The 16,636-nt window shown below is 37.7% G+C and overlaps 1 protein-coding gene across 15 annotated transcripts in view; it reads left to right on the top strand.

Moving 5' to 3' along the window:
• Positions 1–16,636, top strand: part of KDM6A (lysine demethylase 6A) — a 150,618-nt gene that overhangs the window by 66,497 nt on the left and 67,485 nt on the right. For all 15 annotated transcript variants that reach the window (XM_053971958.1, XM_053971952.1, XM_053971955.1 and 12 more), the window contains exons 5-6: positions 6,153–6,211; positions 14,321–14,441. In XM_053971958.1, coding sequence (XP_053827933.1) covers positions 6,153–6,211; positions 14,321–14,441 — 180 coding nt within the window. The remainder of the gene's footprint in view (positions 1–6,152; positions 6,212–14,320; positions 14,442–16,636) is intronic.

The raw sequence follows: 16,636 nt of genomic DNA, 5'->3' as shown, positions 1-16,636 counted from the left end.
AAGGGAAAAAACCTCACAATTTGGTGTGGAATTTTTATTTGATTTCTATTTGGTTTTATTTCTGCTTAATTTCTAGTAAGAATTTTTCTGTCATATAAGAAAAAGTAGTTTTTATGAATTAAGAAAGATTTCTTCTGAAAGTAGTAGGTGTATTTTGGCAATATTTACTCTCAGAAAAGATCTTCCTCAAGAAAATGAGGTATTACTTTGTAGCTATTACATATGACAGAATATATTTGTTACAGGAATAATGACTTTTATATTTTAATTGCTTTCACATGGCTACTGAGATGCAGACACACACCCAGTAACAAATTTTGGAATATTGTGATTATTGCTCCAGAAGCAGAGTAGTGCAAGTGTGTTAGAGATAGCCATATTTTAAAATCCTGTATAAATGTGATGATTTTTCAGATACTATAAAACTTCTTGAAGACCTTGAAGAAAACAAAACTGATGACCCTAATTTGCCATACACACAAGGATCTTAGTATTTTTGCAGGTTATTGGAACTTACAGCACATGTAGATAGGTAGCTCTCTTTTTCATGTTTATGCAAATCTAAACAAATTTTATTTGAACCCTCCCTTTCTCCTGAGCACGGATAATCTCTGTGCTAGAGCCTGTCAGCTCCCAAAGGCCTGGAGTTGTTTATGCACAGGGGCCAAAGTGGAATTTTTTATTTGGTACAAACTCTCTAGGGAGGTGTTACTATGTATTGAGTAGTGTCAGGAGGAAGAATTAAGCACCATAGCATCAAAAGTTTGTCTTCCGTTCCTTTTTTATTTATTTTTTTTTTTTTAATTTCAATAAAGAAATTAACACATTCACACGTTTAAGCACAAAAATTGTTCTTTTGCTTTGAACAGGTGGCTAAGAGACCCTGTGACCACAGGATGTGACATAAACTGTAAAACCTTGTTTTCCTGGTTAGGTTTTCTGAGGAGTAGTGGCCGCCTGCCCACCATGGGTCTCGTGCAGCCTTGTGTGATGTGGGCTGGGCTCAGGGTTCCAGTGGCTCCTGGGCAGTCAGACCCTGCTGGAGGCAATCTAAATATGTCATCAAAGACTTTTTGATTCCTGTCAGTAGTAAGCAAGTGAAAAGCAGTCACTGATCTCTTATGAGGGTGCTGAATGTCATCTTTTTTCCATAGTTTTTCTTTCACTAACCAACTACATGGGAACTTATTTTCCTCCTGTTTTGATTATTATATAGTATGGTGGGATACACTCTGATTTCTGCCTAAATATCAACTTTCTAATTAAATGAAAGGTTTATTTGTCTACATCTGACCCTTCTCCATAGAGTCACAAAGAATCACAGAACAGTCAGGGTTGGAGTGACCTCTGGAGATCACCCAGTCCATCCCCCTGCCAAGGCAGGGTCACCCAGAGCAGTGACACAGAGCACATCCAGGTGGGTCTGGAATGTCTCCAGAGAGGGACACTCCACACCCTCCCTGGGCAGCTGTTCCAGAGCTCAGCCACCTCCATGGAAAGAAGTTCCTCCTTGTGTAGGAGTGAAACTTCTCGTGTTTTAGTTTATGCCCATTGCTCTTTGTCCTTCTGCTGGGCACCATTGAAAAGAGTCTGGCACCATTCTCTTGGCACCCACCTTGGAGGCATTTTTATGTATGGGTAGAAGAACCAGTGCATTTGCCTGTGTGTGTCACTGGTTAAGAACCTGCATGAAGAAGGCTGGCAGGAGGCTGTGATGTGATCTCATGTTTTTATCCACCTTGTACTGACCCATGGATGTTGCTTTCTCTGAAGTGAAATATTCACACGTGACTTTGGTGGTTTCAGTGATGTTTGAGAAGTCACTGTAGGTTTGACAGACATTTTGGTGGGAGCAGTGTAGGCTTAAAGAGCTTTTATTTGTGTACCCATCTTTTACTTGTGCTGATGCTGTTGTTAATGGGGGGTCAACAAATGAACTTGCCTGGGAAACTCATCTAGTTAAAAAATTCTTTTTACCTAGATACTGATAATTCAGATCACTTCTGGCATCTAGTTAGCTGTAGTATTCTGAAGATGATTGTGTCAGCACAAATAAGAGAGGCAGTGCTAGGGTATGTTTATGAATCAGCAGTGCTGGGAACTATGGCAAAAACTGTTTCTTTTCATTTTTAAATGGAAAGGACCTGGCTGGATGCTGCCCTGAGACTGCATTGAGTTTTTAATGTTTTTTTCTACTCTCTGACTCTCTAGATGTGCCTGTTGAACAGATTTTCATTTGCAAGCATAACTTCTAAGTGAATTCCTGTGTTTATAAAACACCAATTTGGAGGCTGTAACAGGGTCGCAGCTGTGTGTGGCAGATCAGTGCGTTTCTAGTGGAAAACATCTGGACCCAGATGTGGCAGCCACACATTGGTAGAGTGAGTCCAGGATGGCTGTTTGTGATCTGAATGTGAGGTGGCCACTTGTTGGCCAGGACAGGTGCATTTTTGTGTCCCCGTGTTTGTAGATGAGTGTCACTTCTGGGCTGGGCTGATGTATTTCTGTGGGACCTGCTGGCTGCACCCTTGAAGGTGGAGAAAAAGGCTTTGTGTGGACTTGGCCTGAAATGCCTCGAGAACAGAACACATGGAATGTTGGGGATCTGTTCCCATCTTCTGCTTCAAAGAGCCTGTAAACCAGTTATTTGAGTTTCAGAAGGCTTGTGAGATGGGTGGAGTCTTTCTCATTGGTGAATTTTTTTTTTCTTGATCGCTTAAAACAAACAAGAACAAAAAGTCTTTAATGTGCTTATTCACACCAGATATATAAAAAGATGCATACAAATATGTTTTTGCCTTCTGAGTTACCTGTTGACAAAATGTGTATACCACACTCTTCTAGAAAATAAAATTGAAATGTTGCTCAGCATTAAATAGTGCATGTAAGTAGCAGACTGCACAATATCAACTTGACGATTTCCTTAAATTGCATAAGCATGGAAAATGGAAAGAGGTATTTGAGCCATCTAGTGGTTGGTATGAGACATTTTAACATTTTTTGATAGTTCATAGAAAATGTAAATTATGTCAGCTTGGATGTAGCATTTCTGATTTATCTGTGTTTGTAGCAGGGCTGTAGAATGAAAAAAACCCAAGCATTCAGCTTCAGATTTGAGGCACAGTCTGTGTGGGTTTGTATCTTCTTTTCACTCAAGATTCTAATGAAAAGAGATATCTGATAACATAAAATTGAATTAGAAGTTAGTAGCCAAAGAATGTGTTTTGCTAGCATGAGATCTTCATAAATTTTGAGAGTTGTTAGAAAGTTCAAGGAAGAGACTGTAATAAGATAATTTTGTTTTCTGCTTCTTACTGAAAAATATTTGGTGAGAAAAAGGGGCCTTAAATTCTACCTCAGCAGCTATTTATAGAGGGACTAAATTACAGGAGTCATCTTTACTGGAACACATGGAATGCTATTCTCTGGGAGAAACTTGTCAAAACTAATAGAAGAAACTGAAAACTGATTTCTTAAGATGGGGTGTGTTCCTGGTAAACAGAATCTTAGGATTTTAAAAAGGACATTTTGTAGATGAAGATTTGGGCAATGATCCCACTTGGTGCTGATCTCCATTAAGCTGTGATGGCATTTCATATTGGCTGTTGCCAGTAGGAACTTGACTGCATTTTGAACTTGATGGTATTCTGCAAAAATAATGAACTGTATGTGTATCTCAGCTCAATTCCTGTGTGGAAAAGTGCAGCCACCACACAGTGGGACACTGGGATGTCTTCCAGCCCTTGGGAGTCCTGTCCCTGTTCAAATGCAGTTTAAAAGATACTTGTTAATCTTAGCTTATTAGATATTATCAGCAAACAGTTGATACATGGTGATAAATATGGTTAGAGCTATAGTATTTCAGAACAGATAAATTCATGATCCATACTGACATTTCAGAATTTGCATCTTTCCATTTGAAGTGAAGTATTGTGGATACAAATACTAAATCTTGCCCTGTTTTTTATTGAGAAGAGAGTGGTAGCTTAAGATACTTTTAAGGTCAGTCTTATAAGACTTAAGGCCTAAGGAGAATGAGAGAAAAGTGGGAAAACCAGGCACAGAATAAAGGACAGAACAGTGATGGTTTATTTGTAGTGCTGTGAAGACCATCTGAAAGCTTTATGTGAACTTGATACATAAATTCCATTTTGACAAATCACTTGCAGCTTGGTTCTCTTGTGCCTTGAAAGTTGCTTGTCGTTAACCCTTAGCATCAAAATATCTGGGAGATTTTTCAGAATCTCTTAACTTTCTTGGACTCTGAATTCTAATAGGCTTCATAAGAGGAAGTCAAATTCTTTGTGAATTGAAGAGTTCTTAGTTGTGTGGTACATTTTTCTTTGAATTTTACAGTGCGATGAAGGATTTTTGTGATCACTGTTGTTCTCAGTCACTACAATGATCTAAACTTTATTGAGATTTGAACTGTCAGAGGGGACAGTGGACAGTCCTGTTAAGTTCTGTCTGAAAAATGAGCTGGCCTGAAGATAGTGAAGGCTCCTGGAGGCTGTATTTTGTAGGCTTCCATGTTGCGCACATGAAAATCTCTCTTATTTCTTCATTTAAAATAACTTTTCATCAGGGCATTATGTGTGCTCAGCTTTTGAGTCTGCCTTCTTCCCGATCTTCCTGTTGCCAGAGCACATTTGGAATGTGTAAAATACACAGAGTATGGAATTGGAGATATTTGATCTTCATGATGTCCATGTTGTGCTTTTATTCAGTTAAACAGGAACGTGGGTTTATGGTAGTATTAAAGTGTCCTCTTCTATCGTTTATGCACTTCCCTCTCCACTCCTCCTGTTAACATCTTCCAGTGCTCTGATTGCTGTAGTATCTGCTCATACCACGGCATTTTCCTGGAAGCTGTCCCTTGCTGAAGCTGTGATCCAGCTGCATTCATGAGAGGATCTTTGAAATTTCCCCTGGTTTTAATTTGCATTTAGACGATGCAAATGAGGGATAATGAAATTGTCACATTGGATCTGTTTCTGCTGAATGCTGCTCTTTGAATTGTCTTCTGGTTACCAGTTATTTTGTAGGAAAAACTTGATTATAACTTTTATATTTGGATTGCATTTAAGCCATAATTAGTATTCCTTTTGTGGAACTCCTTAGAAATTTGACTTGTTAAAGAGCTGCATATAAGTGGCAGAGAGATTATCTTGAAGTGCAGTCTTCAACAACTGAAATTCCAGCTCTTGTCCATGTGTCAGAGCTTTGGGATGAGTACCTGGTCTCTCAGAATCACAATTATATATGAGAAAAGCCTAAAAATGTGTCTTAGGCAGCATGTGCAATGTTTCCTGTAAATGATGGAATTGTTCTGCTCAATAAAGAACAACCATGCTGTGGCATAGCTTTGCAAAAGAAAAAGAAATTTGTTTATTTTTCCTAATTTAGGAAATATGTAATAATTATTTGTGGAACTGGATAGTTAAACATTCATTAAATATTGTTAGTAATTTCCCTTTAGAAGCAAATCATAGTGTATATGAAAGCAAAATGGAAGGAAAATTAATTTCTAGAAGGGGAATGGTTTTTGTTGTTTTGGTTTTGTTTTTACCTTTTGCAAGTGGGGGGATAGGAAATAGATATTGGATTAATGATGAGGAAATATTATTGTTGTAGGTTTGAAGTTGATGGTCTGTATTTTTTTGTATTCAGAAAAGTAAAATCTCCTTAAGCATACTTTCAGATTAGTTTAATTAGTGTTCTACATTAGACACTGAAATTACAGAGTGTATCTTTGTTTTCTTTTATGTGAGTATAAATCATTGTGACTGTGAAATGGTGCTTGGTCATAAACTATTTTTTTCATTATATTAAATTGCCAAAATGATTTACTCCATAATTTCCTTCCCTACTTTTGTACAAGTAGAACAGAGCAGTAAAAGTACTTGAGTATTGTGGTTACTCTTGCACCAAAATAGCCACTTTTTTGTGACTGTGGAGAACCACTGCTTTTTTTTTTTTTTTTTTTTGTGTGTGTGTCTACCTACCTTTTTGTTTCTTCTTTTTGGCTCTTCCTGTTCGAGGTGAATTTTAAATATATTTGTCTTATAATGGAAATAGAATATCAAAGGATGGATAAAATATTGGAAGCTCACTCTTATCTGGGTTTTAAACACTGTTTCTTTCCTTTACAGAATGCTGCCTTTTTATATGGCCTTGGTTTGGTCTACTTCCATTACAATGCCTTTCAATGGTAAGTTGGAATAAACTGACAGTGTCAGTATTTTGTGTGATGTCCCATCCGTGTGTGATTATTTCACCCTCAGTTTAGTGTGAGTGTAAAATAGTTTAATTTTGATTTTATTACAGATGAGGTGTTTGCAGGGTTTACTGTCCTGGGTCAGTATCTGTATTACTGTAACATTCTTGGAGCAGCCACAACAGTTCCATGAGAAGGAAAGCACTTCAGGAGAAGAATTTGCACTCCCTATAACATGATTCAGCAGTGGGGGTGGAGCAGAATGACTTGACAGGCTTTTGGGAGTTGTTGTTATTCATAATCTGTGGCCTGGGTTTGTTGGAAAGCCTCTTATAAAAAACCTGCTTGGAAGAGAGGTGGTAAATGGGGCTTGTTTTCATTTCGCTTGGTAGGCAGAAGTTTTGACAGAGCTGCATTAGGTGAGGGGTTTGGATATGAGAAGCAATAGGCTCAGATGGAATCAGTGTTTCAATCTGATGGAAAAAACTCAGAGTTAAAAGAGTTGTAATTTCTGTCAGGGCTTTGAGGACTGAGTGGGGCTTTGTTGAGGGTGGGGGGAGGATTGGGTTTCATTTGGGGTTTTGGTTTTACTTTATCAGTGATGAGAGCGGTGAATGGAATGGACTCAGTCACTGAGGTTGTGTTCAAAGGTCCTCAGACTTCAGTTAGTGTTTAATCCTGTGGAGATAGAGTTAATTCATGGGGAAAAAGTCAGAGAGGTGCAGTGTTTAGGTCAGTGCTGTTTCATACTCAGTATGGAGACTGTTAGTACAGTAAGTGTGACTTCAGTACTTGATTGATCACTAAAAGTTCCATTGTGTTACTAAGCTAAGCCTGATTGCAGTTCTGGATGCAGTGAGTTACCACTGACTGATGGTTGGGAACAATGGAGTAGGATTTCTCCCCCACCTCTCCTTAAATTGTTTCTGTGTATCTCTAAGGCAAAAGATTTATGCTTTTCTCAGGATAATGTGCATAAACTTTTATTCTTCGAATTAGAGTAAGTTGGTTAAATTATTAGCTCAAAACATGGATTATTTTATCTTGCAGTTTACTGCTTTCTTTATTGATAGTGGTGAAATGAATGTCGTTCCTTTGTTCTATTGTACAAGGCATGCAATTCTGTTGCATTCTAATTAACAAGAGAAGAATAGAAAAGTTTTCAGAAAGCTTGAGAATCCACTGTTTTAAGATTGTGATGAGACTTGGTTGAATTTTGCCAAGTTTCAGAACATTCTAGTTGTTACATAGTCTTGTCTTCATCATTTAGCATTCAAAAGTATTTTGTGCACCATTTCTTCTTACAAGCTATATCTTGTTACAGTTTGCACTGTGAAAATGGTAGATAAACTATAAGATAAATAAGACAAAGCAGTTAGAGTAATTAATTTTTTGAAAAGCCACCTGTTCAACATAGACTTTTGCCATCATTCTATTTAGTATTTATAAATTTGAGCTTTGAATTAATTTAGATTTTTCTTAACTTCTTGACAGCATGAGTGTAAGCTGATGTCCTAACTTAAAAAACTGCACATAGATCTCCTATCAAGGTTGAGTAGAATAATTGTATTTTTCATTTCATTCATACAACAAAGTTATGTATAGTGTGGTGCTAAGGACAATGTGTATCATGAAAGTATTGGGTAGAAATTTTAAAGAAAGAAAATCCAATGTAGGTAAAATTTTACACTTTTGTGTAAGATTTTTAAGTTCAGATTTTTAATCCCTTTGAGTGCCTTTCTTTCCCCTTCTCTGTAATTTTTTGGGGCCAGGAGCAGAGGGATATGAGGCTGTTGGTTTTCAGGTGTGACAAAATCACAATAGACTTGGAGATGATAGCAAGTCATTTACAATAGGTGTTCTTCTTTGAAGACCTTAATCCTCCACAGACCTCTCACATACTGGCAGGAGAGTCCTCTTCCAGAGTGAAATGCTAATCTGTCTTCCTGCTGCATTTATTCCATCTGTTTATGCTCCTAGAGGACATGGATCTCGATATTTCTAGCAGGCAGAGGAAGACTGTTCAAGTATTCAAGACTGTTTAAGGTGGTTTATTTATTCTGATTCATCCATGAACTGGTTTTTTTTTTAACACCACTTCTTCATATATTCAGAGATTTTAACAAGAGGCAAGTACATAGTCCTCCTAAAAGGAAGGGGTCAAAAGTACTTGAGGTTTTTTTTTTTTCAAGTCTCATATAAACAGGGATAATAAAAAAAGCAAGTGGGAATAAGATCAGCTTTAGAATTATTGTCCATATATTTTACATTATTTTTAAAGTTTTCCAGCTTTCATAAAAGGATGTGTTGGATTAGCTCCAATGCAGTTCGCTGTAATTCAATATTGTACATATTTTTATATACTAGAGCAGCATTGCAGCATTATCTTAAGTACAAATCTTAGCTGTTACATCATTTTATGCTGGTGATTTTGTTTAACTGTTAATGTAAGAATTCAAAGTCCTCAGTGTATATATGAATGTTGCAATAGTGTGATCAGACCAAACCTATATCACAATTATTATAGTAAGATGTGCCATAAGGTATCATTTCCATAACTTGAATCAACTACAGTAAAATAGGTCTGAAGGATCTGAAATTTTGATACTCCCTTCTTTTACACCATTTATCATCAAGCAGTAAGTGGCTGGTTCATTTTTACTGTTGTTCCCCTTTATCTCAGTTAGAGTAGAAAACCAGTAGAATGAGATATTCACATAACTTTAATAATTTCATGCCCTCCATAGTTGTCTTACAGATTGAACATTATTAAAGAATTTCAACAGTTAGTCCAGGGCTATCCTTCATTTCTGTGAAATACCTGCACCCAGGTGTAGTGCCTTGGATACCAAATTTTTTCTTCACTTCATTGAAAATTCTGAGCCTGGCTGGTTTATCATCTGCTGATTCCACTGACTTCCATCAAGATGAAAAGATAGAGCCCAGGCTCTGAGGTTGTGTCCTGAAATTGAATGTCACACCCTGTGGATGCCAGTGTAGTAACTGTGGTGCTCCAAGGCCAGCCTGCAGTGTTTTCAGTCACCTGGCAAATTGCTGGACAACTGAGAAAGGCTCCAGATTCCTCAGGAACACCTGACAGGAGACTGAGATCAGTCACCCTTACTGCCCCATTTGGGCTCTTTGCCCCAAGGCTCCTCAGTTCAGGGATTCCTTACCAGCTGTAGAAGCTGCGTGTCATGGAAAACTCAGTCCTACAGCACTGACACTGAAAAAAGCCAAAGACCTGCAAGAGATGATCCAGACCCTTTTCCTCACCTCCATCATGACTAAAGACTGATGTGGAAAACCAATCATTCCTGAGTGGAACTTCTGACCACCCTACTCCCTGATCCTTCCTAAAGCAGAAGCACTGTCATCATCTGTTCAATATCTAGATATAAAGATAATAATATCTAGATATAATAATATCTAGATATAAAGATATCTAAACCAACATCACTGCTTCTGACTGGGTTCCTCCACACAGAAAGTCAAGTATATAGTGGGGGGTGTAGGAATGCACACTGCCAAGTGGAGACCTCTAAGAATTTAAACACACAGTCTGTAGATACTGCTTTGTCAAATATTTCTAAGGTTTCAGGTGGCTGGGTCTATATGTATGTATTTTTCAGGTGTATAAAATGGGAATGTACATGTAGAATACATATACTCGTAGCAATTAACCAGTAACGAAGTGGGCAGTTAATTTTCCTTTCATTATCTTATCTTGCTGTGATTTCATGGCAAACTACTCTTGGATTGGTGAAAACTGTTAATGCTATGGAAAAAACTACTCCCAGCTGCTTTTCTAGAGAAATGTTTAAAGACTTTGCTGCTCAAAATATTTTGCTATTCAGCTGTTGCAGTCCTCTGGACAGAAAAGTTGTAGCTAAAGTCTGTAAAAGTGTTTCATAGACACTTCGTTTATGTTCAAACTATGATTATGAGTTTCAAATAGAAATTTGTGCATGATAGCCTCACATCGCTTTCATTAGTAAGGCTGTGAAATTATGTGAGGCTTAGAATAGGTGGTCAGAAAATTGAAAGAAGGTAAGAACACAAAAAAGAAAGTTTCACTCTAACTGCATCAAGTGACATTAGAATAATGTTAGGTTCTTTTATTTTGTACGCTCGCTGTGATTTTCATGGGTTTTGTTTGAGACGTACAAAAGTGATAACTTCTGAATAGTTAAATTGATGTTCTTTTATTATATTCTTTTGCCTAGTACAAAGCTGATTTTATTCACAGTCTATTCAAGCAAAAACATCCAATAAAAGTCTTATGAGAGTTCACTAAATGTTTAATGTAATAATTATTTATTATTCACCTGGTTTCTTACTTTCATAATGGAAGGCATTGTTGTATAGATTAGTGGGTGGGACAATAGCTGCAGTATTGATTCTGGCAGTCTTGATTTGGAGATGTCATTTTTATTTTTCCTGAATTGCTGTAGCAGTTCTGTGTAAAATGGAAGTCCAGAGGTGCTTTTCATTCCCTGTAGTGTCTGTTTTCCAGTCCTGCTTTCCCATTTTTTTTGAGTGTTAGAATAACCTTTCCTGCCTGTTAAGAGAAATGCCTTCATCCTTGGCAAATATCCTCATTTAATTTCAATAAATTCTAGTAGACTTAACCAGCATTGTCTCACTGTGCAGGTGTCAGTATCATGAGAGAACAAAAGGAAAGTCCTCTCTTGCTGAATTCAGATGACTCTAATTTATTTCTGCAGTCTGAGAGCTCCTGGCCTTTCATTTGATAGTTTTTCCTTTGGACTGATGTGTGTTTAGTTTCCTGAAGGAGTGAGATGAGAAGTTCTGTCTGTGCATGAAGGGCAGTTAATTAGTGGAGGAGACTCCCAAGTGACTTGAGGATGACTCTGTGCCATCACCCCCGAAGGAAACTGTTGGACTCATCCAGCTATTGGGTTATAGCTGCACTTCTCGTTTTGGTCAAGCCATACAAGAGCTTTGAGGGAAAACATCTGGATAACTTGGATGCCTTGGATCCTCCAGACCCACTTCTTTCTGGGTGTAGGCTTGGACAGAGAACAGAAATGGGATTAGAGATGTTTGAGAGTAAAGAAAGATCTGTACAAGAATCAGGTGACTCTGCTGTGTCTGGAAGGCCCAGCTGTGGAATGGGTGTCAGTGCTGCTGCAGAGGTGGTGCTGTTTGATAGTAAGGGAATGAATGAGTCTGGAGCTCTGGGCATGGCAGTGGAAAACAGGCAGAGGTTTATGCTGTGGTCCATGTTCTTGATGTGCCCTGTAATTGTGAGCATGTTGCTATTTTGTTTAAATGTTTCCTGCAGGCAAAATTACATCAATATTAATTCAGCTGTGATGTAAAGTTGCTTGTCTGTCTGTAAGAGTTAATAAGTAAATGTCTTTTCAGAGCTTGAGTATTTTATTCTATAAAAATTCTACTGAGTATTTAAATGAGGTTGTAGTTATTGAATTAGACATGAGTACCTACCACTGGTAAAAAATGTTGAAAATGCTTTTTCAGATCACTTCATTGAGGAAATTTTGATGATGCCCCTTTTCACAGTGGTGGAAGTAGTTTCTATTTTTTATTATTCATGCATGTCATCCTGGAGAAAACTACAAATTGTAAAACCAATATGGAATTAACACTAAATTTAAGTAAAAGGTAAAGTTTGATTTTTAGTTAGTTTAGTCTGTGCAGAGATAAACCTTACTCAAAGCTTGGTCTCTGTGACCAGCAGATTCTCAGCTAAATGTGACAGAGTATTTCATGTTGACTACTGATGATAATTTACAGGTTTTTAAGTGTTATGCTCCTCTGAAAGACTGGCATAGGCAACATTCTTGGTTTTTTGAATGAAGGACAGTATACATTCAAACTAAATTTGAAAACTGTCCTGGAAAGTTTTTAATTATACTTTTGGCTTTGTTTTACTCCATTGCTCAACAGTGTCAATGATTAATATTTCCTGTTCAGTAAGCAAGAGACTACAGAAATATTTTTGTTGCACTCAGATTCTCTTAAACTTCTTTAGAAATCCTCTTTTTGATGATCTTTTCAATGGGGATATGACATAGGGGAAATATCAAAGTACTATTTTCTGATCAAGCAAGGATGGCTAAATGAGGAGCATAAAGTTTACAAGGTGTTAGTGTGATCACACTGTGTGAACTGCTATGTCTTCATTCCCAATTTTTGTCTTCTCTTTGACTGGAATCATAGACAGTGGTTTTCTTCCTTTTTGGGACATAGGATATTGTCTTTGAACAAGATACAGGTAATGGATTTTGAATACCACTGGATGACATACCTAGTGCCCATATTAGAGTTAAGACAAGAAATGCAAATACACAATAGAATCTTATCTTCTGGCATAGCAAAAGCCTAGCTTAAAATATGTGCTGATACTTAGTGATCAGCCCAGTCTTTAGCCTTTCAGTTTGATCACTGCTTTTGTATATGGCAAAGATTAGTGTAGTGTTATGAGACAAGGATCTTTGTTATGAATTCAGTGTAGATATGAGTTTTGTGATTCACCACCACCATAGGATTTCGGGGAAATTTAAATAAGATGTGAGAGAACTTAGCTCTGGTGCAGGTTTGTCCCTTCAGCGCTTCACTTGCTCATTTTCTGTGTGCTGGCAGAAAAGTAGGGTACTGGGTAAGGAGAGCCTTCCTGAAGGATTGCAGTAGAGGAAGCTTCAGTTCCACAATAAAAATTTAATACTTTTTTTTAAGCCTATCTGCTCCTAAGTTCTATTTAAAGAAGTCAGTTCTTCAGGTACATACAGTTGCATTGTCTAGAGGAAGTTCTGTGCCTTTGGTTTGCTTTGCCATCGATGAGAAAAAAGCCTGTAAGAATTTTAGAGCAGAAGTGTTTTTGCTGAAGGATTCAAAAATTATAATTTATGTGTGTTGTGAGTAAAAAAGTCTGTGAAAAATATTTATTGAATTTTGCATTGTACCTGCTAAACAACCCTTTGTCTTTATAAATAATACTATGCTTGGAGAGTAGGAATTAAATCAATGTGCCTAAAGAGAGTGATTTTAAGCACTGTAGTTAATCCCTGTCCCGTGTCCCTGTGCTTCTCCACAGCAGGTCCAGTACTCCACATGGACTGTCCTGTCACCTGCCCTCTTGGCACCCACCTGTGGGGTTCCAGGGGCAGCAGATTGGGATTGTGTTCTCAGGTCTGGGGCTCAAATCTACCCTGAGTGAGGCTGGTTCTGATTTCTCTTGTTTGTGTGGCAAGTGGTGTACAGGAAGGGATTTTATTTCAACCTGTCATTGGATTTCAGGCAACAATGAGACTTAGCTTTTTTCTTAATTCCTCTGTGACTTTAATTCTATTCTCTTTTAGTTGCATTTCAGCTGTCCTAGTTTTATGCAGTGGCCCGAGAGGCAAAACAGTCCTGTTTAGAGTCACTTTGCTTCTGCTCCAAGATGGAGTTGTTAGATGGCATTTCTGTTTTATCTGGTACAGTGCCATTATGAACAGGGACAAGTAAGAGAGAATTTGAAGGTAAGGAAATAGAATCAGAGCCATCTTCACATGGGAATATGAAAGAAAGTTACTGTGTGAGGAGCTGGCAGGCTTTTATGTCTGCATTTGGAAGTGATGGAACAACTGGTATTGAGTCATTGTGTGGCCCTGGTGCTAGGAAAGGGAGGAGAAAGTGGGAAAAGGAGAGCAGGCAGGTGCAGTGGGAGGAGATGTGTGTGATCTCTCCTCTGCTGCTGCTTGGGGGTCTGCACTGCTGGAATCAAAAGCAACCTGCTTGTTGTAAGTGAACTTGCACTAATTTTGTAATTAATTTGTGAGTCATCCTCTCTGAAATATCAGATATGTTAGTGTATTTCATGCAGCAAATAAGTTTCTCTAAATTAACAGAAAAGATTAGACTTTCAAATACATGAGGATATCTGGAGTTCACAGTTACCTAATCCTTGAAGAATCAAAAGCCGTGCACCAAAAACATTACATGTAAACCATTATTTTGTTGGTTTTCTTCTATAACAGTACTTTCTGATCCACTTTGTTAGCCATATAAAAAACATTAATTATAGAGTAATACTTCAGTAAAACATCATTTTTTTAATCTGTGTTTTTCTTTCAGGGCAATTAAAGCATTTCAGGAGGCGCTTTATGTTGATCCCAGCTTTTGTCGAGCCAAGGAAATTCATTTGCGACTTGGGCTTATGTTCAAAGTGAACACAGACTATGAGTCTAGTTTGAAGGTAGGTTTAAGTCCTTTCAGACTGAATTAACATTTCTTACAAGTTGTGTGTTGCATCTTAAAGCTGCAAAGAATGCATAAGCACAGACCAGTCACAGACCACCTGATATAGAATGTGAAGTGCTTTAATGTGAAGTGTCTTAGTCTAAACAGAAGAAGGATAGATTTGAGGTGTGTGAGGTGCTACACTCCAGATGAAAAATGAACCTTGGCGGAGACTGAGGTTGTACTGAAAGCTAAGGGAAAAAAAAAAAAAACCAAGAAGCTTGGATTATTTGATTTTTATTTTTATATTCCCTCCCCCCCCCCCCCCCCCCCCAGCTTCCATGTTGTAAACTACTGGAAGTTCTTGGAATTAGTAAACTAGAAAGTTTTTATGCAAAATGATGTCTTTTTTAATATAATTGTTACTTTTCTAGCAGTTAATTATTCTTTTATTTCCTGGCTTGAGAGTCAGGTTCTGAGGCCACAGTGTTTGCCTAATCAGTTGGAAATGGTGCTTTGTTTCTTCTGTATTTCTTCAAATTCCTTACTATTTACATTCTTTTCTGGTCTCTGATTGTAATCTGACATTTTAGCTCCCTCCATTCAGCACATTTGCCCATGCTTTTCCTCTTCCCATTTTCTACTTTACCCACATGGTCTCTGTGACATGTGGGTAAAGTAGAAAATGGGCCTCTAAATTTAGCTGTTACATGTCTTGGAAAAAGGAAGAGTTCTTTTAACAGACTTACGTGTGGTGGGAAATACACCTGCAGGGCTGAGAAATTTGTAATTAAGTGTAATTTGTAAACACATTTCTGCATATTAATCTTCCCTAAAAATTATTGAAAACAATAAGTGTTTTATTTTCAAGAATCTTACAGCTTTCTTTTCTTGGCAGATTGTTTTCTTGGGTTGTCAGAATCACATTGTCCAAGATTTGAAAGAGTAGAGTGTTACTCTCAATTTTCCCTTTCAGTTTTTGTGATCGAGGGAAGCAGTTCTCTCCCCTTTTCATCCAGAGCCCAAGGTTTCACCTACAGAGATTGGTGGAGTTGGAAATTGTGCAGAGGACTAGAAAAGATTCCATGCAATGAATGGTGAAGGAGAGCAAGGATAGGTCGATCACTGTTGAGAAAGGGATTATGTGTGAACTGGAGTGATCCTATTTTCTTATACTTTGGCACAGATTCAGTATGTCATGAAATATATGGAATAAAAGAAGTGCCGAAGTATATTCTGGTTTTATTTTTAAAGAACCTGAGAGGAAACAAGAGTAAATTTACAAGGAGGTGGTCATCTTCTAATCAAGTAGTAGAAGAAGCTCAGTGATCTCAAAAGGTTTTTTCCAATGTAGCTGATTATATGATTTTAGTTTTTCATATAAATTGATCGAGAAATAGATAACCTTTTTCTGCTGTGCCATAAAATTTGCAGTTCTGTCAGCGAATCAGGTATTTAAATAAATACTATGATAACTCAGTCTAAATAATTTCTTGTGTTTGATGTTCACAACTTTGCAAAACAAATCAATCACTTACCATGAGGATTTTGAGTATACCAAACTTCAAGTTTTCAAAACACCAGCTACAAATGGGAATAACACTGAAGTAGTATTTTGAAAACAGAAAGAAATTAATCTTTTTAAATGCAAAATTATCATAATTCCGTTGCTTTTATGTGGCATATGGTTAAGTCACTAAGGAAACAAATGGCCACAACAAAAGCAGGTTACCCTGGGGCAGAGGGCTGGTCTTCAAAGGATGGTGAAATGAACATGGGTGTTTGCACTGAAGATGGTTTCATGTTTTTCTTAAAACAATATCACTGCAGCTTGTTCCTAAAAGTTGTCTCATCTTCTACCTTGCAGTCCTGATTGCCTTGTTCAGCACTCTCAGCCACATTGAATCGAGTGATTTTTCATTTTTTTGCTTTTCCCCATTTGCAGGCTGAGGTGGATCAGAAGTCTGAGCCAGCTCAGCTTGAGATTGCCTGGTTGGTACATCCAGGGCAAGGTTGATGGGATGGGAAGGAGGGGACAGAGCTGTCTTATCCCCTTCTTATTTAAAATGTAATGAGAAACTGCTCTGGAATTACCAACTGAGACACCTGAAGCAAAGTTTCTGGTTTTCCTCTTTGCTATGGAGGTTGCAATCCTTAGTAAAGAATAACAGTGAGGAACAAAAGAAAATACCTAGTGGAACTCGGTCTCGA

The sequence above is a fragment of the Vidua macroura genome, chromosome 2 (assembly GCF_024509145.1).
Source record: "Vidua macroura isolate BioBank_ID:100142 chromosome 2, ASM2450914v1, whole genome shotgun sequence".
Lineage (NCBI taxonomy): Eukaryota > Metazoa > Chordata > Aves > Passeriformes > Viduidae > Vidua > Vidua macroura.
Note: the sequence above shows the minus strand (reverse complement) of the source record. Positions and strands in the feature narration are given on the sequence as shown.